Source organism: Tinamus guttatus, unplaced genomic scaffold, assembly GCF_059628265.1.
Source record: "Tinamus guttatus ecotype Peru unplaced genomic scaffold, ASM5962826v1 Tinamus_guttatus_pri_ptg000058l, whole genome shotgun sequence".
Lineage (NCBI taxonomy): Eukaryota > Metazoa > Chordata > Aves > Tinamiformes > Tinamidae > Tinamus > Tinamus guttatus.
The window spans coordinates 3,942,911-3,970,269 of record NW_028288592.1 but is presented as its reverse complement, the minus strand read 5'-3'; the positions used below and the strand labels follow the sequence as shown (position 1 = coordinate 3,970,269).

Here is a 27,359-nt window from a genome sequence, read left to right as displayed (position 1 = left end):
CTGTTTTTTTTGTTGTTAACTGCGTAACTATTCACAAGGGAAAACTTAATGAGCTCACTTAAGCAAGAGCAGGTTAGATGGGACAATCTTAGAGACTGCGAGGTCCGGCCTGCCCAGCTCGGACATTTAGCTTATACTCAAGATTTACTGCAGTCCTTTTATGCACGCCCCTGCATGTCTGAATTTCAGTACCACAGTATATGCATTTCAGTGTCTTCAGAGGGAATTCCTGTCTGCCAAGTTTAGATGCTTAAGTAAAGTGCACAGGCTCTCCCTTTGGATGGCTTCAAGTGCACTTCCTTCTCTATGAGGATTGTCCTTCAAACGCATCCTTTTATTTTAGGTGGACTGCTTTGCTAAATAGCTAGTATTAAGGTACCTATCAGATACCTAAATTATACAGAATGGAGCCCATAAGGCATGATGCAACCTTCTGCCTGGTGTCCCTGCTGGAGCAGGGAGGTTGGACTGGATGATCTCCAGAGGTGCCTTCCAGTCTCAGCCATTCTGTGATTCTGTGACACTATAGACCAAGAATGAAATGGATTGAGCAGGGCTGGTATAAGGTGCTAATGTTTCTTTTCAGCTCAGCAGCTGTACGTGGAGTATCTGTGACTGAGCGCAGAGTAAAGAAAAGACAAATCACAGATCAGAGTCAAATTAGATTTTCCTAATGAGGCTTTTCAAATAAACTAACAGATTACTGTTTAAATAAAACCTCTAACAAGGATGAGTTGATGTTAGATTATTAAATTTCTTAACTTAATTCTTAAACTCCAGAGCCAGCCAAGTGATATTCAGCACATTTTCCTTCACAAATTGTGGAAGGCATTATTACAATGCTTTAACCAATTCTGTAAATATTCAATATCAATCACAGAAAATAATACATCTTATATATTATTTTATAAATAGTCATGCATTAAAAGTATCTGCTTGCTCCCTCTGCCTCCTCTTGTCATTAGTTAGATAGAACTACTTAGCTCAAAATCACTTTTTTTTTTCTGACTTACTATGTGTGGTACAAACTGAGAATAAAAATACTTAGCACTTTAGGTTCTGGTGTTATAAACAGCATTTTTAAAATATGTCCTAGGTCTGTCAATCAAACAACGCTGTCACCAGTGAAAAATCCTCTCCATCCTTTGCCATCGTCACACTGAAGCTCACGAGTTAAAGTGAGAGCTAACACCTTGGCTTGCCCACAAAGAGCCCCCTCTCTGCCCAGCTGGAATACACGTTTGGGGCTCATCATTTTGGCACTGAACCAGAGGTGCATTAATGAGTGGATGGTGAAAAGCATCCCTGAGATGCCAGAGGCTCCGAGGGGCTCTCAACTCTTGGGGTCTGCACAGCAGAACCAAAATCGCAGGCTCTCCCTCACACAAGACCACAGTATTCTTCTTTTTCCTCTTCTGGAGGGGTGGGAAATGTGTAATGTGAGGAATTGCTCAGGAGGACAATGAATTAACGGTGTCCCAGCTGCCTAACTAGCGCGAAAAGAGTAGTTTTCCCTCAAATGCAGCTTAGTTCTCTCTCAGCAAACAGGGCACCACTATGGAAACATCAGTGCTCTTGGCTATTTGTAGCCAGGAAAAGAAAAGAAAACAAACAAAAAAAAAACAGCAAACACTTTAAGGTATCAGGTTAAGACATGTAAAATGCACTTATAATAAGTTACATAATAACAATCTCTAATTGTTTTTATATCCCTTCCTTTTTATTAAAGTGTCCAGAATGTCCACATTTTGAACCGCTCATATAAATGCACGTTTTGTGAGCCTGGCACAAGCTTAATGCCTCCAGGCTCTACATCTATTTCCAGCTCTACTTCAGACTTACAGGGTGACCTTTACACATAACCTCATTTTCCTCACCTACAAAATGACGATATTAATACTTATTTACCTCACAGTTGGTTCCCTTCCAGCTGCTACAGCGATTGGGCAAACATGCATCTATAGAATTACTAATGTTCATAATGCTTTTCTTTTTTAAAAAACAAAATAATAGAAAAGCTAAGCTAATAATGTATTGGAGAATAAGTACAGAGAAAAATAACAGCAATAGAAAAACTGTACAAAGTCCTTTGCTAATTTCCTTTCAATTATGCTACTCTTCAGGAAAGATGTGGGGAGCTCCTATTTGACAGCAACTCGAAGAAACTTCTTGATGCTTCCCTCAGTCAGGAAAAAGCTTCAATTTCTTCAAGCGAAAAGCCTAACACAATCTCCCTTTGTGGAAAATATAAACCCTGCAAAATTTGCCAGTAAAGAAAGGGGAAGGACTGACTTTTCTTCGAAACTTCAGCTAACAGTCAGGGAGGAGAGAAAGACATGGGAAGGGAATGAGAGGGGAGAGAGCCCGTGGTCTCTTCCTAAGGGGAATGAAGCTAAAGAAGAGATGCTGGGTGACACCTCTGCAGAGCAGCTGACGTTTCCATCAGCCAGCGAACACCTTGGCAATACTCATCTCGCTCTGCGAATGTGATACTTACTCTTGTACTGCTCTGGCTATGGAGAGCGCTGTAGATCCAGTTTCATTAACACTATCTAAGGTCACATTTGGCAGGTCGTCATCATCACTGTCACTTTTAATTTGTCTGGGAGATAGGCCTCGGGGGTCCATTTGTGCTGGAAAGAGACATATAATGGATTAATATGAGTGTGCTGAAATTAATCTCGTCCCAGAACAACATTAGGGTGTACAACACATCTATTCGCTTATACGGGATGGCACAGTTTTCTCCTAGGCTCACAAATCAGATGATGGATTTGCAAAGTCATCTAGTGGTACTGCAGATAAACACAAACATTCCCAACTGCATGCAAAAGCGTCGATACGCACGCACCATGCAAATGCATTCTGGGGCTCGAACCACTGCAATAAAACTACTTATACAGCATTTATCAAAAACTCATTATACTCCTGAGTTCATTATTTTGGCTGTCTTAGAAAGGCAAGAAGACAGAACGGGGAGCATCGCTTTAAACAACATAGCAATTTTAAAGTAAATTTTACAGTAAAATTTCAAAAGCAATCTTTGACTCTGGCCGTAGATCTGGAGGTAGCAGGTTGGCACTCACTAGCCTCAGTCAGTCAGGAGCCGGGCGTCTGAGACAGGTCAGTTGTCTGGACTCCTGACTCAGTTCAACAGCAGCGTTAATCCTAGAAGATGCCTTTTCTCCATACTGCACATAGCAAAATCTCTACAAGTAACTTCAAACAGACAACTAATTTTGGGGTGACTCATGCTGGGTGAACTTAGTTCCATCCTTTTATGTCAGAAGGTTTGTAAACGCCATGTGGTCTCAGCTCTTACTGACAGCTGAAGATCAAGGAACGCCTGATGAATGAAAATTGAAAATACTGTCCATTTAATAAGCAAATGCACCAACCCCAGCAGGAAGCATAGCAGCTTCACACAAGTACAGTGCTTCTTCCATCAGCTTTCCATTCATGCAGCTCAGGTACCTCAGTAATACTGGCCACCTTGATTTCTTGTTTGTATTTCATGCATGGTAAAGAAAACACCTTCTTAGCAAAGCAAGGATTCCTCACAAGCACTACTGCACTGAGACAGATGTGTAGCAACACAGAAATTATTGAAACTTTTAGCTCCTTTAGGCAGAATAAGCATCATTCCAATCATGCTTCTTAAAATCACAACTTATGTAAGACAGTATGTACTACATGTCTAATATTTGATTTTAAAGCAGCTGAACTATCTATTCAGCTTATTTATGTACAGAGAAAACTACTGCAAAGAAGGGCTACTTCTGAGGACACCTTAATCCCAAATAATGCTAATTCATTAAGAGCAACTTTACATATGAGTTAATTACTAATTATTTCACTACTTGTGCATTTTTTCTTAAATTGAATCTTGTTACAAGAAATTACATATTTATATCTAATATTTTAATGCTGCTACAAGTGATTTTTTTCCCAAAAGCTAATATTTACATAAAAAAAAAATTGTAACAGAAATGAGTAAATGATATTCAGCACTGAATGTGGCTTCATCTGATTTGCACTATGGTAAAAGTTTTAATTAGCTAGGTCAGAAACTTTCTTGGTGTTTAAACTGAAACATAATTTAAAGCAGAAAAATTTGTTAAATAATTTAGTTAATAATACAGTTATTATACACCAACCTTGATCACATAACCACGAATATGCCCACATAAAAAGAACAGTTATAAATGTGTATGTCCTTTTTTGTTCCTTTAAGACGCATCATTACTATTACAGATTACCAACTCTTCGGGTATTATTGAGAATCCTATGATATTTGTTGCTCTTTTTAATTTTTCGAGGAATATGATAAGCTGAACATTCTTGGATATGTTAAAATTGGTTGGTTTTAGTCAGGGCAATACAGGTGCTTGAAAATATCACAGAAAAAAATGTCTTAAGGACTCCAAACCCAAAAGATAAAAATGCATGTAAAAACACCATAACCTAGCCACAAAGTTGTCCACAGGGCTGTGCTTTTGCAACTAAACACAATTTGGTGCTGGGGCCACCATGTGTCTCCCTATAAGCCTACGGTGGAGGACACTGAGAGCAGTGTGGTAAGAACAGAACGTTAAAAACACAAATACCTTGTGGGAGGAATTCAATAGCAGGGAATTCAAGGGCACTCTTTGTTGTATACTTGCAATGGACCTAATTAAAGATGAGAAGTAAACTGGAGAATGAACCAGGGCTTATTCCATCATTTTTTATTGTCAGGCCACACATACATCTTTTTTTGTCCCCTTTCCGACTTGTGACCTCCTGATCAGTCTCCGCCTTCCCACAACCCTACATGTAGAGATGCAGGTCAGAGATGATAATTCTGCAAATGAGAGAGGAGAAAAGCGGAGGGCAAATGCATAAGGGAGGACAAGAGAGGTGGAGGGGCGCCCACAAGATGTACCTGTGCCTTTTAGCCTCCCCTGCACCCTGCTTTGCTCTGGTGACTTCTCAAGCTTCTCCTTGAACTTGGGACCTCAGGACAGGAAGGCATGTGGCCAGGTCACTGAATCCAGTCTCCTCCTATCGCAGGCAGATAGATCTTGTAATCCAATTAGTTAATAATGATCCGCCTTAAAGCGAGCTGGCTTTCTCGCCCTTGCTACTCCCTTTCAAAGGCAAGATTAGTCTGACTGAGGGGTATTTAGAGGTTTTGTGAAGCTAGGGTGAGGCAAGAGCTGAGGAACAAGCTAGAGACTGCCCTGGTGGGACAAAAATGCTCTCCTCCAGCAGGATTTGAGAAGCAATCTGCATGATGGCAGGGCTGGGAGCCGGGGATGATGCCAGGAGGTCTGCAGGAAGCAGGGCTCCTTCTCACCGCACGCCACCGGGGACTGCTCCTGGCACCGGTACATATCCACGACCAACTCTACCTCGCTCTACCTAAGTGTTTTGTTTTAGGTGTACAAGTGAATTCGCTTCTTGAGCTTTTTTTGAGTCAAAATGGGCAAAAAAGGGCCTTGTGTTAAAACGCAGGCAAGCCTTTAAATGCTCCACAACGCGGTCTGTCCTCAGGAATCCTGCATCTGCCAGCTGCCACTTGCCAGCAGCAAAAAACTGATCTGGATCAGACATAGGCTTGTTGCTATTTCTGTTTAAATAGCTTCAGCACAATGTAACTGTTCTTTGGCTTTACGATTTATGCTGGCTGCGGCAGCCAGGCAATACCTGATCCACCTTCTTGGGACAAAACTGCCCCTTCTCAAATGCATTTAAACCGGTGTAACGAGCTCCTAAGGGGCACTGCCTGATGCCAGGGGCCCTGTCACAGAGCTCCATGACTGCAGGCATGGTACAGGATTAACCACCATACGGTGCTCTGTGCTCTCGTCACAAAATGACACTTGATATTTTGATTTGGGAATCACGCTGGGCATGCTTATATGTCTGTTGTTTCCCATTAGTATTTAGGAGCAATGAACTGGCCTGAGCTCCAAAGAGAAATAATGAAGAGAGGCCAGTTCCTCCCTGAAACTTCCTAATCCCTTTGCTCATTTAGGGACATTGAGAGAGACCCAAGTCAAGTGCTCTGGGCTGGTTGGTTAAGGACAGGCACCACCAAAATCCCTGAAGCTGGTGTCTGCAATAGGTGGTTTGAATCTGGGCCCTCCTATAGGTGAGAAGGGCCACGTGCCATGACCACTGGTGGTTTTCAGCTCTCACACCCTGATTTTTCTTTCCAAACCAAGTTTCATGAAACTGATGAAAATTAATCCCATCAGTAGGTTTACTAAGACCAGCCAGTCATAATTTCATATCAACACACTATCTTTCATTCAAAGCAAATCCAAGTCTCTTCATTTTAACACAAATGAAATATTTAAGAGCAGGAGAAACCTAAGCAATCCTGAGTAGCTTTGCCTCTTTCTATAGCTAAGCCTTGTAGTGTCAACAATGAGTCATTATGGGGCAATGCTTGCTGATGTGAAAACAGAGAAATAAAATAAAATTTCAGCATCCTGAAATGCTGAAGCCTCTGGCACATAAAAAGAAATGTCTCAAAGTACAAAAATAAAACTATCTCTCATTGTAAATAACCGTCTTTTCGCATTATCCCTCATTAAGATCGGGAAACCCCCTACCCACTCACCCCCCAATATTTACATGTATGGAAATGTCACCGTCACTGCTGCTCATGGGGGTGTGTGTGTGGAGAGGGGCAAGGCTGCAGTGACAAAGTGGCATCTGCAGCCAAACTCCCACAACGCTGCCACTGGAGAATACGCTTACGAAGATGACACAGCACCCATGTTTCAACACAACACGCCAGAATGGGGCCAGAAATACTGGGAAAGAAGTGGCTTGAACCTAATGAAACATAAACTGCCCAGGCACCTCAATGGAAAATCCACATGCCCCACAGGGCCCACGGGAAAGGCTCACAGCCTCGTCCGGGTGCTGTGGGCTCCCTCCCTCCGAGCGCCGCGAGCCCCTTCGCCAACATGAGCCAGGGGGACAGGAGGCTGCACGGGCACCTCTGCTCCTCAGCGGGGAGAAGAAGAGGAAGAGGAGGAGGAGGAGGAAGAGGAGGAGAGCGAGTCTCCTCGGGGTGTGTGTCAGCTGCGCCTTAACTGGGGGGAAAGGAGCAAGAATTTCTGGACGCCACTAAGTGCCTGACAGAGGAAAACAACCAATATGGCTTGGCCTCGCTTGCTCTCATGCTGTCTCCCTTCAATCTGTGCATTTAATGCAAAAGGGACTTCTTGCTGAGCAACCATAAGGCTGAAGAAAACAAATTTTGGCACCAGGGTCCCAATGGGCAAATTTGGAAGAGAAGACAGGAAGCCAAAGCAAGCCTCATCAAAGCCAATAATTCATGAAGCGACACTGTGTACAACATGGCCCTCCACGTAACTTTGCTCTCTCCATTTAGCGACTGACAGAGTGAGTATGTGAAATATTGCAAGTCGGAAACTGCTGGTCAACAGTGACTTCTTTCTTGTTTTAAGTAGTCCTGTTTCAAACACCCTGATAAAAAAAAATGAACCCAGGAGAGCGGCACCAACACTCTTCCGTATTTCCAACAGTGGAAGCAACCCGTTGGATGTACACAACCTGTTTCAAAGGGAGCCCTCTGAGATTAAGGATTGCACTCAGGTTTACCTAACGTGCTTTAGCCAGCTGTTCCAGGAAACCAAATCCGTGCTTTACAGACGTGACAAATGTCCTCACTGTGGGAATTACGGCGTTTATGATTTTCTCCTCGTAAGCAGGTACTTACTATATGAAGCATATATATGGCATTTTTCTTGCCATTTAAAGTTCATTATAAGCACTTTATGCTTTGGAAAAAGCTCTGAGTTCACCTATCGGATTTTCAAGCGAAACAGCTTGGTGTCTACTAGGGGCAGCAGAATTGGTCGATTATTTCATAAAACTTTATGTACAAAGCAGCAATATCCATGAACTTAATGGTCAGAATATAGAGTCTACAAGGGTAATTTTTATGACAATTTATAGCAAGATTACCCATACTCCACAGTTTTCAGATTTTATAGAGATTTTATGGGACTATATGGCCAGAACAGCTAACTGCACCCAGCATAGCTATGGTTCACAGGGAATGGGAATGGGCACTGAATATAGTGTAACTAATCTACCAGAGAATATTAATTGCTATGATCCAATCAAAGGCGATATTTAAAATTATTTCATCAATCAAATAATTTGCCATAAACCCATAATAAGAATAGGTGTGAAGTGATTGCATGGATATAACATATGCACAAGTATCTCTGTCATCGGCTTGTGTACATAAACATGCGACATCATTTTTTCAAAACAAAGGACTTTTCTCACTCTAAGCTGCCTGAACACCATGAGACCTCATCTACACAAAACCTGAACTACCGAAATTATTGAGATTTAAATCTCTGCGGGCATTCAATATACACACGCTACATCACCAAACATAATGCAGAAGGAATAAGAACAGAATACATTAAATATTAAATAAAATATCATGTAGTCACTACAAAGTATTGAGAGATTGTAACTAACAAATTTCAACAGTCTAGAGGTGTTTTATACATCAGGAAGTTTTCAGTAGATTGGTCCAAGTCACAACAAAACCCAACACAGGGATTAAATAAATGAGAAGTTTTATGCATGTGTTCAGCTGGATCCAAATTTGTATGATAAGCAAAAAGGTCAAAGCTAAATGCTTCTGAGTATGTAACTAAAGGAGCAGGGGCCTTCTTGGTGTGGAAGGCAAGAAATCAACACCTTCCTATAGGTGTAAGGATTCAAGATGTTGAAATGGCCTCCCTAATCCGCCGTAGGTTTGGCTTCAAAATAAAGCTGCAATACCTGATTTCCTTCCCCAAGGCTGTTGCTAGTTAGCAACATGTATGATGATAAATTTGTTGTCAATAAATCTTAGAGAGTTTGTTCTTCTACAATGAATCAGTAAGCATAAGAGGAAACCAAACCTTGACATTACTAAGTCACTCGGTGTGACTTTTCTGGAGGTGAAAGCAAAGGACTATTCACGGGGACTCCTCATACTCATTCCCAGTTATTTAGTTTTAAACAACTTTTTCCTCCATTTCAAGAAGCAGAGTATCTCCAGCCTGTATTTTCACTCTCCATTCTGGTGAACGCTACTATTCACACCAGTCCATAAAGCCAGGACTATCTGCAGTGACACAGGTGGCTCCCGAAACGCAGGCCGCGCTCCCGAGAACCGCTTGTATTTCTGTCAGTCAAGCTGAGGGAGCAGAGGGAGAGGGACCAACTTACAAGCATTTTAGCGGGTAGGTAGACTGGTTGGAATATGTATTTACAGCTCCCAAAGATCTTTGTGTGGAGGAGCCAGAAATTACAGCTGAACTGGAGACTCTCCGTCCTAATGGAATTTAATCCAAAATGACTTGCTAAAATGTAGAAAGGCTAATCATTTCACATGAAATGAAAAGGCAATAGTACTGGTTTTAATTAAGCCTTTCTTCCATAACATAATTTATCCAAGCAGACCATAAAATCTGATCTTCAAACATATGGGTTGGTTCTTAAATTTCTAGCTTTGTACTACAAATTACATTTACTTCTATGGAATAAACAGGCATTACAGTAGGCAGAAATAAAATCTATGTTTTAAAAGTACAGCAGTGAGTAACTTCATCTACTAGTAAAACCTGTTTTAAATCCCCAAAATATCTGTAGCAATGAGTACTGCATTTACAGCTCATTAATATATATCCACAATTAGGAATATGGAATGCACAAACTGTAAAAAGATGCAATCCAGGCATTTCTGCTGGGTAAATATGCAAGCAGGGTACCATGAAAATAGTCCCTGACAATATTACAGATAGCATTGCAAGGTTTATGTTCCTGGGCAGCAAACTGAAGTCCAGCTGGCAAATTTAAATCTTTAATGCTCTGATTTCTTGATTTGCAACTGTTTTTATTTTCTGAACACTTAAAAAAAAGAACACTTAAAAATATGTAGTAGTGAAAAGAAAGCCAACCTCCCCAAGAAACCAGAAAGAGCGAGTTGCACAAGTCGGTGGTGTGCCGTCACCAGGGTGGAGCTTCTAAAACGCCCTTGGTCTGACAGCAGCTCCGAGCTAGGGAGAACAGCTACCGGGGACATCACCTCTTACGAAATCTGCCACTAGAGGGACATGATTTGCATGGATTCATGGATATCATCTGAAAGCAAAGCAAGGGAAAAACTCAGGGTAACAGCACCAGAGCTAACATGGGAACTTGTTCCTTCCATGCCAGGTCTTTTTGCTTTTGTCTATAGAAGTCTCCTTGCTCCATTACCCAAAAAATTCTGCCTCAACCTCTTTCCTATAATCCTCTTGTCACTCTTGTTTTTCACCATTCCTGCCTCCCCTCCTTTCCTGCCTTTCCTCCTGAACGCGTTCCCATCCACAAAGGCTGCTCCCAACTCCTGCCCTTGTTCTCCTTCCCCTTCATCCCGTGTTTATCCTTGCTGCTCTCCCCACTGCCCAGCCCATTCCCACCTCCTGTGCAAACTTCTCATCGCCTTTCCTCATGTAGGATTTTCATGTTTTACCCTCCACTTACCTCCCCTTAAGGGGATTCAGATTTTATGCAGACCTCCTACGTTGGCCAAGTTTCTGCAAATGCTTAGGAAGGTTAAAAAAAAAAAAAAAAAGAAGACAACAGCCCAAACCAAACTTGAGGTTCATGGCATCAAAGCACAGAGGTTCTAGAGTTTGGCACCAAAAAATGAATGGAATGAATTTTTCATCATGGAAAATGCTACCTTTTTCTCTATTCTCAGTCTGAGGAAGAACAGAATAGTTTTCCTTAAAACTTTCCTTGCAAATAAAAAGAAAAAAAAGATGAACCTGAGGCAGTCATGTGACATGGAAAAAGTTTGCTTAAATAGTTAGCATATAGACCAACTTCGAGCAACTGAAAATAAGGTTTTAATGGAAACTGTCAAGCAACCTTACCTACAGGTGTTGCTACCTGCAGTGCCTGTAATTATATCTTTTAGCAGTATACACCATTACTGAATGGGGACAAAAAATGAGGAGAAACAGTTTTTCATGGGATTTTAATGCTCTGGGATGCAGGGGCGTTGGGAGCAGCGGATGGAGGGGCACCTGGCAGGGCCCTACACGGTGCCAGAGGGGTGGGCTGTGCAGGTAACTGGGAGCATAACCTCTCGGGACCAGTTACAGAAAAGTGTTTAGAAATTTGTAGGTGTTTGGTAACAATCTGTGAATGGGCAGTGCTGTATCCGGAATGCTTAGTTTAATGATTACCAGGTCATTATGTGTTGTTAATAAATTCCTGTACCGCTTTGATCCTGGCTTTGGTCTAGACCAAGTGTTTGGAGAGGCTTTTGCCTTGCCACAAGCCTCACACTAACAAAATGGTGCTTTTATGGCATGACCAAGGGTTCCAGATGGCCCTCTCAGGGCACGGTGGGCAGTGTGTGGCACAGGATCCAGTGGGATATTGCCAGAGCTCATGGATACAGAGGCTAATTCTTTGCAAACCCGTCTGGTTTTCAGTTTGATTTAATGGGAAAACTTCCAAGTAAAATATATGAGAGAGAAGGACAGAGAGCAGAAACGAGCAACACATTTGGAGGTTGAAAAGCAGATGCAGAAAAGTAGAGAAAAAGGAAAGATGTGGGAAACACAGGAAGAGATAAGGATTTTTTTTTGTGCTGAAGTGTAAGACAGAATTCAAACAGATGATGAAAAAAAGATATTTGCTCAAACTCTCTAGAAAGCAGCAATTAGGAAAGCAATTTTGCTGAGGAATATGGTTTGTATAGTTCCTGTGATGGACTGGGCTCCTCTAAACAGACAGGAAGATGGAGGGAGATGGAGGCGGCCTGCGAAGAAGTTTCTGCAGTAAAATTAAAAATGAAATGTTTGTACTCAAGCCTGGAAGAAAGGAGAAAATTTAGTATGAGGAAGATAAAACTGAGAAAGGGGAGGGAATAGAGGGGGAAAATCTCTTTATATATCTCCCATTTCTTGCACTCTTCTGTAAGTATTTGCTACTAGAAGTACCAAAAAATAGTCCTGAACTTTGGTCTAACCTAGTTTGGCTAATTTTAGCAGTGAATGTATCTCTGTTTGGGAAAAGACCTACATTTCATTCAATTTAGATAGAGACTTACCTTAGGTAAGCTTAAATGCTTCCCAACCACCCCTCTATGTCATTGATGTGGTGTTTGACTTAAACCCAAAGCAGAAAAAGCCCAAGGATTACGGAACAAACATTGCTGATGCTGTGGATTGACTGTATCTCAGCATACTTACATTCTGCTTTCTGAGAATGATCAACATTCACATAGGAGCTGAAAGTAAGGACTTCAGATAATTCTGGATCTGCATTTCTCCTTCAGCTGCCCAGAGGATTAGCAACCAGTGCAATCTGACAGCAGTGTCCTGTTACCATCCCAGGAAATTGATTTCTTGTTTTCAGCTTTTTAGCTGGTCACTGAATGGAAGTTAGTTTGTGCATGCATGAAATGCCTTTAACCAGTTAATTTATGCGACATGCCTGTATTTTATTATTTATATTGTTTTATATTAAAAAAAGAAAAATACACGCCAGTAAAAAGCTAACAAAAGATGAGTGAGTACCTAGAAGGAATTTTTGCCTGTTATTCTTCTATTATATTTATTCAAATTAACCTGAACATTTGTATCAAAAGAATTAGTGATAGCAAAATGGGTACAACTGATTAGAGAAAAAAATTAAAGAAAGCTTAATCCTTTCTTTTTCTGTTGCTGTACGTTAATAGGTGCAGCAGAGCTGGTTAATGATCTCTGCCAATAATAGCACAAAGGAGAGATTGTCAGGGCAGCTCGGGAAGTCTGGAGCTCACGGGCTGAAATCCCCGCAGCACATTAAATTCTGGAATTTTGTTGATGAAACCAGGGCAGTGAAATTCCAGTTTTGCAAGCTCAGGAGGTATTTCCCATAGAGGAGACTATTACCAAAGCCAGCTAGCACCTTTGAAAAGAAAACGAGCAGGAAAAAAACCTGATGAGCTCAAAGTTAGGTGCAGCTGAAAGCCCCAAAATCAAAATAGAGACCCCTATTTCTAAGGGGCAGACCTCTGACTTTCTCCCTGCTCCCTCTCCAACAACATGGTGCACCACACTGCTTTCATTGGTGGTTTTTAATGCAATGGCATAAGGTCCTGCAATTATGTCACTGTATGAAATGCAATAAAATGCCTTAAACCGTCACTCCCAGGCCGAAAGCAAAAGCCAGACCCGCTGTGGTTAGTTTCCTGCGGTCTAGCCCTGTCAGGAGGACACACTCCATACGCAGGCTGGGGTACCCAGGGAATGGGAGGGGGCAACCAAGGATTTATGGACAGCACGATACGATTAAACACCAGAATGACTCATCCCTGTAGCTAAATACAGTCACCGTACACCAAAATCAGACATGAGAGTTGAAGGAAAAACAAAAGTCTTTTAACTGTAGAGATCTATTCGTTACGCAATTAGGCACCCAAGAGATGTTTGGATACCTTTTAGTCTCGTAAGGCCCAAAAGGGAGGTTATCTGTCACTACCCTCCCTTCCCAGCAGCACTATCTCACTTTGCCAGAGGAATAGCTGTTATTTATTCATCCATACACCAAGAACCCTGCAGTGAGTCTCTGTCATTCCCATGTCCCCGCTACTTTCGCTAATGTCTCCTTTTTAAAGGAGCATTTTTCAAAGTATGACATTTTCTCTTTTCATCCTCCACCCATCACGTCACCATCCCTAACCATATTTTGCTCTGTTGGTAGCTAGCATAGTTAATACTTTTTTTCACTTTTTCTTGCTATCCACCCATTTTTTGTGTTCCTTGGACACCTCCCCAAGAGCCTATCTGCCCTTCTGGCACGTACTCTCTGTCTCCCGTCACACCTCCGCGGCCTCCCAGGTTCCTGTGACTGCAGAACTCATTTCCTCCACACACACTCTGTGTGGCTTCCTTCCCTTCTACTGCCTAACCTCGAAGAAGAAACCTAATTCAAAACATCTCACGGCCACTCCTTGAGTGTAAGGAAACCTAACTCTGCACAGCTGCTACCCATCGTGGTTCAGAAAGCCTTTTCTTCCCATGTTCCTACAGCCCGGCGAGTATTTACTCTTGTGTGGAATCCAGTTCTCTGACTCCTTCTTCCCTTACTCTGTCTCTTCTTTTGAAATCTGCACCGCCTTGTGAGATTTCCATGTTCACCTATGAACCTTAATATATACCATTATTCTGTTCTCCTATTTTTTCAGCTTCTGGAGAGGAACTCTTCATCTCAGGACAAGATTTGCCCTTAGTGCTCTGAGCATCCTGAAATCTTTGGGTTTTTTTTTCTTTTAAAGAGCATCTGGGACAAGATTTTTAAAGGTTACCCACAACAATGAAAATCAGATGTATTTGCAGCAAATGAAATAACAAGTTTGTAAATTAACAGCACTACAAGCAAATTGCACTTGCTTCATACAAGCATGGTTTTGGAGACGCTCAAGACGTATAAAACCACTTCCACCTTACCTTTGACGTGGCTCCTCCCATCCTCCAACAGTGGTACTACTATAGTGTTGTTCATATTCCCAGGTGACCTCACAGCTGTGTAGACAACAGGTACCGACTGTACGACCACCGGTATACGGTGCACGTGACTCATTTTGTTGGACTGCAAGTTCATGGGGCTTGAGGGAGGTACAGGGTGGATAATGTGCAAAAACTGCTGGCCTCCAGCACCAGATGCAGAGGCCACAAGGGGACCTGGAGTTAATACTGATGGTACAGATGCTGCTGAAGATACAGATGTTATCACTGTGGGGGATGAAGCTGGCCGACTAGAAGAAGAAGTAGAAGAAGGGGAGGAGTCTGATGCTGTTATGGAGACTGGCGAAGATGAAGCTGCTGTAGGGGATGACCTGGCTTTGTTTATTGACAAGTCCACTGGTTCAGTCTGTGTTTGGAAATGGTCTGTAGACAACGAATCCTCTGGAGGGTCTGCCTTCATGTTATTTAGCAACAAGGGTACAGCTTCCATATCTGGGTAGTTGTGGACGTTTGGAGACTGTTGGGAAGACAAAAGAACATATTTTTAGTTACAGATGTGACTAAAGAACACCTACACACTCCTTGCTGACACACACTGATCATGCAGTTTGGTTCTGAAAGCCACAGGATTTCTTTTCCTGCTGTTCGTGTCTGTTCATGGTTTAAAGGTGAAATCATGATACAAATCACAGACATGTAAGTCTATGAATCCAGACTACTAAAATACAATATAGACTACTAGAACAATGTTCAGGCAGCAGGATTAACCTGCATAATATCACCCATCTCAGAAGTTTCTCTACACTACTCTGCAGCAAAAATGTCTTCATCTCCTCCAGTATGTAACTACTATTTACAGTGACAGAAGATACTTTTTTCTAACATTTAACCTTAATCCACACTGTTACTCTCTTGTGACCCCTCCAATGGACACAAAAAGAAAACAGTTACCGCCGTCTTCCTAAAAGATTTCGGCATGCTTGAAGACAATACTCTACTTATTTATCTTTTTTTCCCATACCAATACTTAATTATCTTCTTCTAGACTAAGCAGTCTTTCCTTCGTCTCCTTGCTGTAATTCAGCCTCACAAAAGCAAGCCCGAGCGCTCCCTTGCTCTGTGCAGCAGCCTCTGCAATCCTGCCCACCCTCCCTTCCACAAGGTGCTGCCTTACCCTGATAGTGCTGGAAAGGGCAGGTGCTCAACACGAGTGGGACTTTCTGCCTTTTATCGAGCTAATGACTTTGCCCATCAGCACACAACCTCGCACCTGTATGGCTGCCTGTTGCCAGTCATAATGGCTCCAGCTAGTCCATATTCTGGATTAGTCTATTAGGCTTTATGTGACATTCTTACCATTTCTTTCTTTTTTTTTTTAATGAACATTTTTCCCACCTTTTCAAATTGATTTTATGCTTTAGACCAACTCTTTTCAAAGTTGGTCTAAAGTAATTTATTCTAGACTGTTGCCATCTGCTATTTTTACATCTGCACTCCCTACTTCAAACATCAAAGTTGTTAATAGGATTTTTGAATAATACAAGGCCAAAGACAGATCCATGGAGAAGTAGATCTGATATGTCTTTCCTTTTTGACAGGAGATCATTAATAACTACTTATTAAAAATGTTTTTTCAAGTGATTTTCAATAGGGAGAGTAAGGAAGAAATGCCTATAACTCAACAATGATACAAAGCAAACCTTTCAGCTGCTCAGGGAAATACTTCCATGGCACAGAACTGCAGGAATATTCTCTAGGAGCTTACCATTAGAAAGAAATTTTGATTCTGCCTTGTAGCATTTAAACCAGCTGGGCCAAAAAAACACTTACTAAGCTACTTGAGACTTCACTTGACCAAAATATTTCTTCTCTACATAGACGCAACAAGTAATCTTTTTATTTCTTTTACTGTATCTGAACACCTCAAAATTCATTCTCTAGCTTGTAGTATTTACTAATTGTCTCAAAAAAAAAAAAAAAACCAGAAATATTCCAAGCCCTCTATTCTAAATAGGCTAGCAAACAAACAACCTGTGAATTCACTCTGGGACTTTGATAATTAACTATGTTAAATATTTTTATTGCGACTCCTTCCGTTTTTGAGTCAGAATCAAATTTCATCACCAAGTGGAGTTCTACTGCAAAAGGAAAACAGAAAAACTAACATTAAAAATTGTAGCAGCCTAAATGACTATTATCCCAGACATGCTTCAAGACAGCATGTTCCAGTAGATCCCATCTATTCAGCTGATTCAGACTTGTTCCTTGGCCTGACATTTTTCCCCCTTGAAACAAGAACATCTTTGGGACAGTGAGTCTCTGGCTCTATTCATACACAAATCAACTTAAAACAAAGGGATCCCAATTCGTCTGGTCCCTGGAGCCTTGCTGTTCTCTTGCAATACAAATAATAAAAGCAAAAATTCCTTTAGGCAGATAACGGGAAATTCCTCTGCTTAAAAAAAAAAAAAAAAGACAAAACAATTTTCAAAGCACATAAAGCAACTAATGACTGACAAGGCTAGGAAAACCTACTCTTCAAAAACCCCTGTAATTGCCTGTGACGATTTCCTGTAACTTCCTCCGAAACAACCTATCCTGACTTTTGTCAGGAAGCAGATCCTGCCTGAGCCCCTCTGTTTGTGCGATGGTGAATGCCAAAGCATAAGCATAAACAGCACGAGCAGTTTATTTTGTAAATAACTACCCACAGAAGTCTTCTGCGTGCAAGAGGCAACCCACGGGTTCTGCTACGCTCGCTGGACTGGTGGTGGAGTGGATGTGTACGGGACGTCCTCATGGCCAAAGGCAGCATCTTGTATCTTAGGGCTGAGGGAAGGGAGGCAGATGGGATCCACTCCCAGGAAAGGGGGACAAGAGTGTCCTTGTGTCCCCTTGCACATGGGGCTAGAGGGCATCTAGAAGCCGTACACATTGCCGGCTCCACCCACAGGGCAGATGAAGGAAACCCTACACGTGGTGATGAACTCTGAGGCTTCCCCTGGGAGCCAGAGGCAGATTCCAGATGGACCCAGTGCTGCCGGGCTCAGCATCACGGCTCCTTGCCACAATCCAACCCAAGGACGGATCACCCAGCAGTGGCTGCGCTCTGTTTCTCTTCAGGGGACGTGTCCTGGCATCCTGAAGTGCTCCCGGGTGGTGGAAACTCAGTACATCCAACGTCACACTGGCCAAACGGCTCCCTGTAGCTTCATGAACTCCGGGACACTTCTGAAGCTGGGAACATGCACCCACAGCAACCTTGAAAGCAGTCCATAAACTGAGCTCAGCCTGCCCCCAAAGCCCCATCTGCCTCTGCAGCAGGGAATATCAGGCCTTCTATAGCAAGAGCTGTGACGACCTTGCAAGGAAGGACCCCAAATTATCTCATGTGGATGGTGTCGACACCAAAAGCACAGACGTGGCAGAGGAATGCCATGAAAATTACTTTTTTCCAACAATACAGTAAATAAATAAATCTGTTCTGGTTGAAGCTGTCAGCACTGGCAAGACTTCAGGTTTCCCTCAGGAAAACTACTTGAGGGATCCCGATGCAGTTCCAGAGATGCCCTGGCATGGAAGCAGCACAACGCACCCCCCCGGGCAGCTCTGTGGGTGCAGGTGAGGTATCCACATCCGATGGGATGTCAAACTCAGCTTCCCCCTTCAAACACCTCTCCTCTTGCCACCATGCAGCTGCCCAAGCTACCGAGGTTTGTGTCCATTGCAGCCATGTTCTGGGCATCCTTTTAAGGATCTTGCCAGTCAACTCCTTTCTGTATCTTTGAGACAAACTGCACATCGCTTATCACCACAGCGCTACAATTTGTGTTTCTTTTTTTTTTTTTTCTTTCCCAGATCCCACTTCCATTTTACTGTAGTAATTATACCAAGTCATTTGGGAAAAAGAAAGAAAGAAAGAAAAAGAACAGAGAAAAGTATCATATAACAAGAGTTCCTCATACAAAGCGTACACAAAGATATGTTACATTTTGTTCTGATGGGAGTGATTTACACCAAAAATTCACTGCTTAACAGTAACTGACTAGTATATGTGTCTCTCTGATTTTAAAGCAAACTGCCAAGGCTGTATTTAAATTGTATTTGCATCAAAATTCTGTATCTTAAATTAGCATTATTTTCTGGGAAAAAAAAAACCTTTTGCCTGTCAGACTACAAGTAGGAACTTGTCTGAACAAGGATATGAACAAAGCCAAAAACCCCCTGCATTCTCAGAGCATTATTTCTTAGTATCTCCCTAGTGTTATTAACTGAGAATTAACCCTGCTCATTTCCCTGGACAATGAACATTGATGTTAATTTTATTTAACGGTATCACTTCTTTGCTAATTCAGAGGATGACACCACCATCTCTGGGACATTCGGCAATGTAACTTCAGACACTTTCTCCTCATGAAGTCAACTGAATGAGAAACACTTTTTTCCCCCATGTTTTCATCCTTATCTAGTGAACTGGGGTTCTTGTGGTGCTGTGGGCCCAGCTGGCTGCTAGTTTTGGGCGTTTGCCCCATCCAGCTGTGGTTGTGGGCTGTGTTGGTTTTCCCAACTTCCCTTTGGCTGCCCCCGGCCAGCTGCGGCCGAGCCGGAGCGGCACGGCACGGCACGGCACGGCACGGCACGGCACGGCACGCCGGGCTGGCTGCCTCTCCGAACAGGCTTGTCTCCATGTAGAGGCTGCAGCCTCTACCGGTTACTGCTCTTGGCTCACGCTTCTTGTGCCTGCCCTCTGAAGCTGTGTTCCTGGTAGAGCTCCATGTCATTAGCTTGCCGGTAATAAATTCCTGCCAGGACACATTTATTTATTATTTTTTTGGCTATGTGAAAAAAGCATTCCTTCTTGCTTGCTGCCACGTCCTTTCTGGAAAAAGAACACACAACGAAGCAGAAGACCTTTGGCAAAGCATGGCACGTGTACGGCTGAGAACGGGCCGTCCCCTCCAAAACCATAAACCCCTGTGGAGTTCTACCCTGAACTCGGTCTCCCCCTAACCTCCTGCAGCCCAATACCTACTATAGCCTATATATTTACCAAAGCGGTCACTCAACCCCTTTCCACTCCACTGTCCCACTCCGGATCATATTCCCTTAATAACATTATTTTCCATTCCTAATTAAGCCACGGCAAGTTTATCACAGCACATAACAGGTTAAAACCAGTGCAAAACAAAATAAGCTTAAAGGCTTTTTTTCTTTCTTTTTTTTTTTTTTTGGTTTAGCAGCTCATCCTGATGTCCTGCAGTTCAGGAATCTCCGCAGGTTCCCAAGCTTCCCTGTGTGCCTTGGTGGAGTTTAGGGCTCTATGCAGAGGCCCCAACAATCAGCTGTCAGCTTTTAGGCCGTTCTTTCTTCCTGGCAGCATTCTCTCAAGGTCAAACAGTTTTTAAGAAAGCATACCAGAAAAGCTGTCCTTGATGACGGAAACCAAACACACTAAATTTAGCATTTATAAAATAAACTGGCTTCGGGGACAGGAAGTTAAAAAATAAATTGCAAAACATTTAACTCTTCGAACAGGCAGCGCACAGAGAATCCCCTTGTGGCTGTCATCATGCTGCCCCATCTCATTGCTCTCTGACAGGGGAAATGTCAGGCAAGGTGATTTTGCTTCACCAGAGTTAAAGGACAGGGAATGAATAACATTAATTCCAAAGAAAAAAAGAAAAGACAGAACCACCCATGATCTTAACCATGCGGCTGCCCCTGCCGCAGCGTGAGCACGCGGGGAGCCGCGCCAGAACCGCTCCGCTCCGGCCAGCACGCTTGGAGGGGAAATCTCAATAACCAAGAATATGCCGTGTTACAGATTTTCAAACACTTCACGGGAGAAAAAGAAACACAGGCTCCATTTGAAATGAGAAACAGCACTTGCTGTAGCAGAAATAATTTTGCTTCTAGATAAGAGATGCTTGAAACTCTAATGCCACACGAGCAGCATCCGGGTGGACGGCGTTTGGAGTGCCGTGCTCCCCTCCTCTGTTCCTTTATAATTAAAACTGGCTATTTCTCCCAGTCTTTCCTGCAGCTAGGGCAGAAAGCTCGCCCCCCAGAATCTGCAGGCTGCCTGCAAGCCTGCAGCCGCTTGCCATGAAGAACATCCTCTGCAGCAGCTCCCTCCTTGCCGTGCCCCTGAGGAGGCTCTTGCGGAGCAGCAGAAGCTGGTGCCCAGCACGTGGGTGAAGCAGGGCCTTAGGCACTTCCAACAGCCCTGCAGGTTTGGCCCAAAGGGGCCCAGCTCCCAGCTCTTCCACTCTTGTTCACAGGAGGGGTTTTGTTTTGGATCTCTAATCCGGAGCCAGCTTGCTTTAAAATTACGAGATGTCCTTGAAAATACCTTCCCATCAACAGCGATTCCATTTACAACTCTCATACACCCCAAAAACCTCTACATCGACCGAACCATAAAAAATATTCTGAAACTAACCCATTTAAAGGAGAAGTAATACAACCTGAAAAACATGAACCAAACAACCTCTGTTTCAACCCCGCCTGGAAACAGGGAATGTGTGAGGCTCCAACACACTCCCTTTGAGATGCAGCCGTCACTATCAGTTTGTACGAGGGGTCCCTAGTGCAGGGGTGGCAGGCGGCTGTGCAAAATCAGAACAGCAAACACACAGACCGCTGAACGCTGAAATCGAGCAAAATATTTTTTAAAAAAATGTTTCCAAATGCAGGAGCACCAAGCGAACATGCGTTTGTGTCTTTCTGCTCGAGGCAGCTCCTTCAAGCCTTGCTGGGCTGACAGAGCCGCTCACTCGGGATTCATTAGACAAATGCAGGAGGTCACGTTGAAAAAGAGAGAAAAAACAGAAGACAGATGGATCTTTTGCTTTTTTTTTTTTTTTTTCTTACTGGAAACACAAGTTAAAAGGGGCTTACTATCAGTTTTCAAGGAATGGCTGCTCGGGGTCAAGGTGAAATTAGTGCTCCAGAGTTCAGAGACCCCCACGAGACTGCGCTCCCAAATAAGATTGAGTCAGACTGTATTACACCAATTCCCATTGAGGCTTTTCTAAAAAACATCAGCTGACACTGAGAGAGATGTAGGGGAGAGTCCAGGGGTTAGTAAAATAAATAAAGGCTCACAGCAAATGCATTTATACAAACTGCATCTGCTTCAACAGGAAAGAGTGAAAGATACCCACTTTAAAGTACTCATGATTCCCTCAATGCATCGTTTTCTCAGCGTAATACTTGGAGGTTTCATTTCAAGGCAGATATTTCCAACTCTGAATGTCTAAAAATAAAATTTCCATTCTACTGTAGTTCTGAAGAGGCAAAAGAGACCCAGCTCATGGTATGAGGGGCTCATGACCCTTGCTTGAGGAATGTTTTTAAATCTATAGAACCTGCAGAAAAAGATCCAAAGTAAAAGAGAGTGACTGTGAACGGGGGAGACAGAATTCAAGTTGGCCATTCATAAGCAGATGAAATTCAAGTTTCTAAGGCTGTAAAGACATTCCTTTGACTTCTTGTGAATAGCCACACTACAGTATTTTTATACTGCTTGAGGAGGTATTCCACAGCTGCCCGAGAAAGAAAGAAAGAAAGAAAGAAAAAGAGGAAGAAAGAAAGTGCCATATGCACCAATCTTTTGCAACAGCTCCAGCTAGGAACTGGGCAGCGTGCTTACAAAGGAGGAGATCCCTATCCAAACAGCATTAATTTTTAAACACATTTACCAATGAGCACAAACATGTTTAGTGCGAAATGACTTATTTTTTAATAATGCTTTTCCAAGACGGGGGAAGCATTAAGTTCCTCATTTCTTGACTCTCTCTTCCCCAAACTGACAGAGGATTTACCAAAGGATTTCCCTGATGGCACTCAAGGAAAACAGCTGACTACTTCCTTCGAGGGCCCAAGAAACTGATCAGCCCCTGTACCTGTACTGCCTGGTACATGAAAAATGATGCATTTCTTGAACAAGAAACCAAATCCTCAGCATTCCAAACTCTACATGGACCTACTTTTTTTTTTCTTTTTTATTTTCTTTCAGACAGAAGAAATTCCTCTTCTTCCAGCCCTCAATCATTAACACACTCAGAAAACTAGGTGTTCAGCACAGCTGTATTATATTTAAGCACTGTTACCAGTATGTTATCGAAGTAAGAATCTGTTGAAAGAAATTCATTAATAAATTTATTAATATGGCTTGATAAGATGTTATTCTTCAGGAGAAATAAGAATTTTACAAAGGTATGGAATAACAGCAATGCAAGATATTGTTTGCAATATAACTTAAGCGTAAAAAGAACATTAATAACAGATTAATACTTTTGTGTTAATTCAGTTTAAATTCAAGAATAATTTCTGAATTAATGGCAGATACCTAAATAACCATTAAAGGAGGTAAAATATTATAAAAAGATATCTTATTTCCTTTGATTTTGAAATATTCCTGGGATTTAAAACATAGTGTTTTATGAATTCACAAGATAGAAAGAATTATACATTTCCACTTAGCAGCCTATTAGCTCTTCTCTCAAGTTTTCTTACTTTCAGTAATTCATTCTTGTTTATTTTCTTTAATTCAATTATAAATGAGAATCTTTCCACTTAGTTCACCTAAAACAAACATGTTGAAGAGCATTATGAGTTAAATGAGATTACTGATTAAATTTGAGTCCTTGACAATTACATTAGAAAATATATATTAAAAGAAGTACTAAATATACTGGACATTTTAAATGATCTCTGTTTTGTCAATTTGGAATAGTTATTGGGCATGAGATGGATGACACCGGAGACTTTCTCCAAGTACCTGTCAAACATGCTTGCTGGCACAGAGGTTCACCAACACAGCAAGGCTTAGACAAACTTCTTTTTTCAAAAAAAATTCAACAACATTCACATTTCTAGATGAAAATATTCAAACTATGTTCCAAGATTTATGTTTATCTGTTATGAAGAAGTCTATCTACTATGATCAACTGAACACTGAAGCATTGAGTGTTTCCAAGCAAACCAGCTTGCCCCTAACACAGTCAGTGCTTGAAGAATGAATCACAGCAAACATTTGCTAAAGAGCCACAAGTTCAAATTTGTGGCCACAGCGTATTCATAAATGTGTTGGTAAAGAAGGCCTGTGACAAATAATTCATGAAGTTTTCATGTGGACCCTGTAGCTGCAGCTGCAGTGATGGCTCCTGTCAAGCTGGGAACTCAATGCTCCAAGCTGATCTTACCCGTCCAAGTTGTTGCTCCTCGAGCAAGCAGTGCCAGATACCTCAGCAAAACCCTTCGTGCAAGCTGACATGACAGAGGGAAGCAAAACAGGGCAGTTTTCAGAGCTTTCTAGGCACTCCTCACTACGCAGTCTTTTTGCATGTTCTCTCTAGTACTGAAGTACCCAGGAAATACATGGAGCACTCATGTTATACACGGAGCTGTAACGATTTTTCAATAGCCAATAAATACATGTGGTCATGGAGGTGCCATACCTGAATCTTGCACCTGATATATTATCCAGGACAGAGCAAGTGTTTTTTTTTTCTTTTTCCTTTCTGCTGCTTTCTACATATCTTTGTTCATCTTAATTTCCACCAAATGGATTCTTTTTTTCTCAAATGAACCTAATTCCACTGTCCACTAATGAACCTAAGTAAGTCCACTGTCCATAATTCTGAAGTCTACACTGTTTTTTTCCACTCTCCCAAACGAGCCTGTTTCTCAGTTTTGACATACTGTTTTCTTTAGTAAAATAAATACATTAATTCTTGGGTTCCTCAACAGAGCCTACTACAGTTAGATCTGACGGACATGAAGATTTCAGAGGGTGGTAGGGGTCCACCTGGGAGAGAAAAAACATATGAACCAGCATCTCATCTGAAAAGTCTAGATGAAGGATGGGAGAGGAAGAGTGTCCAGGACCCAGCCTAGAAGGGAGGACAGGGTCACATTTAGGGTGTACAGACAAAAGAACTTGTGCCAAACAAAGCAAAATGCTCTGCCAGCTTCTGGAATGGGACCCAAAATTGCTGAGATGCATCTACTGTCAGCAGATATCCCCCAAAACCACTGGTGAAATATCCTATCCCTTGGCAATACTAGTGCACAAAAAAAACCCAAAACCCAACACTGAAAAAAAGTGTGCTGTGATAGCTGCCCTCGACAGGGTCTGAACAAAGTTTGCAAAAACAACCCTCATTCTAGCAATCCCCAAAGGCTCATTCAGGCTTCCTGCTGTTTTTTCAACTTTTTTTTTTTTTTTTTTTTTTTGGAGAGGAAGATTAGGACGGTTATTCTCCATGGTTATTTCCCCAAACACGAATGCATTCTGGTATAAAACATGAATATATATATGTTTGACAAATTAGTTTTTAATGCATTTGGAATGCATTTTGACTCCACTCATTGACCTTTTATGTCTCAGTACTTACTGCTACTGAAAGAAAAAAAAAAGGCAAGAAAAACAACCTACGCATGCACCTTTTTTGAGTTTTTATATATATTACTAAAGCCCTCGTTAAAGGCTAAATAAAGACAGGATACATATTATGAGATGGACACTCTCCTGATGATACAATAGAGGGGAGAGCAGAGAAACACTCAGCTCCACACCGCAGGATACAATACTGTGCAGGTGACTGCAGAGACCTTTTTGTTTCAGGTTTTATCCTGCAGCAATAATAACTACTGGTGATTACTGCAAATTGATCACTTTTCAGGAACCTCTCTCATATGGGGATAATACATACTGCTTCCATTCTACAGAAAGGAAAACCTGGAAGGAGAATATGAAGTACTTTTCCAGCACTAGAATATCACTATTCAGAACTGAAACTTAAACACTGTAATACAGAATAAAAAGCTAAATGGATTCCAACCACTAAGCCATATTTATATTACCTTACTCTTTCTGATTTTTAAAGGGTACTGAATATAAGCAGCATGGAATAAAATCCAGTATTATTCACTTTAATTATTTTCATATTATAAAGTGAAGCCTACAATAGATATCTGTAACAGAACTTTGATTATATGAAATTATCATATTTGAAATCTGAGAATACTGTACACACTCATATTCTTAAATTTCTTAATATCTTTATGCCTGGGAACAATGTATATCACAGCAACCAAACTAAAATTAACGCAGATATATTTTAAATACTTAATGATCTCACAGTGATTTTTATTACACAGCAACAGAATTGGGCATTTATTTGTTTTCCTCAGAGGAGAGTAATACAGAACTAATAAGATCACTATATTATTAGTCATGGATGACAACAGTGTAAATTCATTCCAGAGGTCTAATTGTTTTTAGTAGAGTAAACATCAATTTTCAAGGAAGGTCTTAATAACTGCAACTTAATAACTCCTAAGCTTAGCATAATGCTACTGATCAGAATATATGACACTCTCTAAAACTAAATTTTGTTAGAGAAATTTTGACAACAAGTAATACATATAAATTACCAGATTAGGCACCTGAAGCTAAACTGTAGGTAAAATGATTCTCTTGAGTCTCCTTAAGATGTATACATCTTAATTCAATGGGAAATTCTTATATGCTCCCTGCAGTGACAAGCACAACTAGGCACAAACTATTTCCCCTGCTTGTCCGGAGTGAAAAGTGGAAGAAATGAAAATGGAGAAAATAACGTTTTGGGCTGCTCCACAACCCATTTTTCAACAGTGAAAATTTGCATTTAGTTTTCTAGCTCTTTAGAAGACTCCATGAAGAATCAATGCAAATTTCGGACAGGACCCTCCTTAAAGACATACATTGACCCATTTGATACTATTGACCCAAAGAATATACTTTACCAAAGTAAAGAATATACTCCGGTTATTTTTCGATTTTTCTGTTATTCTTTTAGTCATGATAACAAGCCAGTGAATTTGACATTAATTCCTCCAGGTTTTTAGTCAGGCTACACGTCCTTTTCCTTCTTCCGACCACCCTTTCCCTAGGTATCTGGTGCTCTTTGGCACCTCCTGGGGACCTCCATGGCTTTGGTCCTGGAGGATGCCCCATGAAGAGCCACTTTGGTTGGCACAAGCCAGTGGCCAGCACCAAGTGCAGCCCTTTGCCCAACCACAGCCCCTACAAAGCCCAGGGAAACGGAGCCCGGACGCACAGGCGCAGGAGGAAAGGTTGGCGCTTTGCTTCCCTTTGGTGGAAGGAGTGTGCAATGCTTTCCCTCATTTTTTCAGTAAAGAAGCAAGCACGCTGCCCATCCTTGGGCACAGCGACATAGAGGCACATGAGGAACCCGTGTCCCCCTGCGTCATCTACCTGGTACGGGAAAGGGGGCACACGCTTTGCTACGTCCCTCTGAACCCAAATAGCTGTTAGCGTCAAAGAAAGTCTCTAGCTCGTGTGTTCCCATTCTTTCTGGGCCTTTTCTGGGCATTTTCAGCTACATACGTAGATCCGTGCACTCGCTCTAGGCAAAAGCCAGAGCTCACATTAAGGAACCATTTTAATTTAGCGTTTTCCAAAGACTTCAAGGAGCACCGAGATTTAAGGTGCGCAGCACACTCCTGCCTGTGTGCTGCTTTGCTGTTCTGACTCAAGCCTCACTGAAAACTCATGTGTTCATTTAGTTTTTTGGCAGTATGTGGTAACTTTAAAAAGAGTAGAAATTAGATAGTTGTATTTCTCCATTAACTATCATTGCCATGAACAAAAAAAAAAGAAAAAGGAAGCACATCAAACACATTTCTAAGCAGATAGACTCAAGTTCTTGCTTCTGCTCAGGCACAGGCACTATTTCTCCTTTTGACACGTGGATCCAGTGTTTAAGCTATTTTATAGCAGTAATTAGCACTGACAAGCCTTAA

General features: G+C 41.8%; 1 protein-coding gene across 5 annotated transcripts in view; it reads right to left on the bottom strand.

The window, feature by feature from the left end:
- The window catches only part of KLF12 (KLF transcription factor 12), a 222,765-nt gene that overhangs the window by 61,387 nt on the left and 134,019 nt on the right, over nt 1-27,359 (bottom strand). For all 5 annotated transcript variants that reach the window (XM_088540293.1, XM_088540294.1, XM_088540295.1 and 2 more), the window contains 2 exons: nt 14,526-15,060; nt 2,498-2,633 (listed from right to left, as the gene is read on the bottom strand). In XM_088540293.1, coding sequence (XP_088396419.1) covers nt 2,498-2,633; nt 14,526-15,060 — 671 coding nt within the window. The remainder of the gene's footprint in view (nt 1-2,497; nt 2,634-14,525; nt 15,061-27,359) is intronic.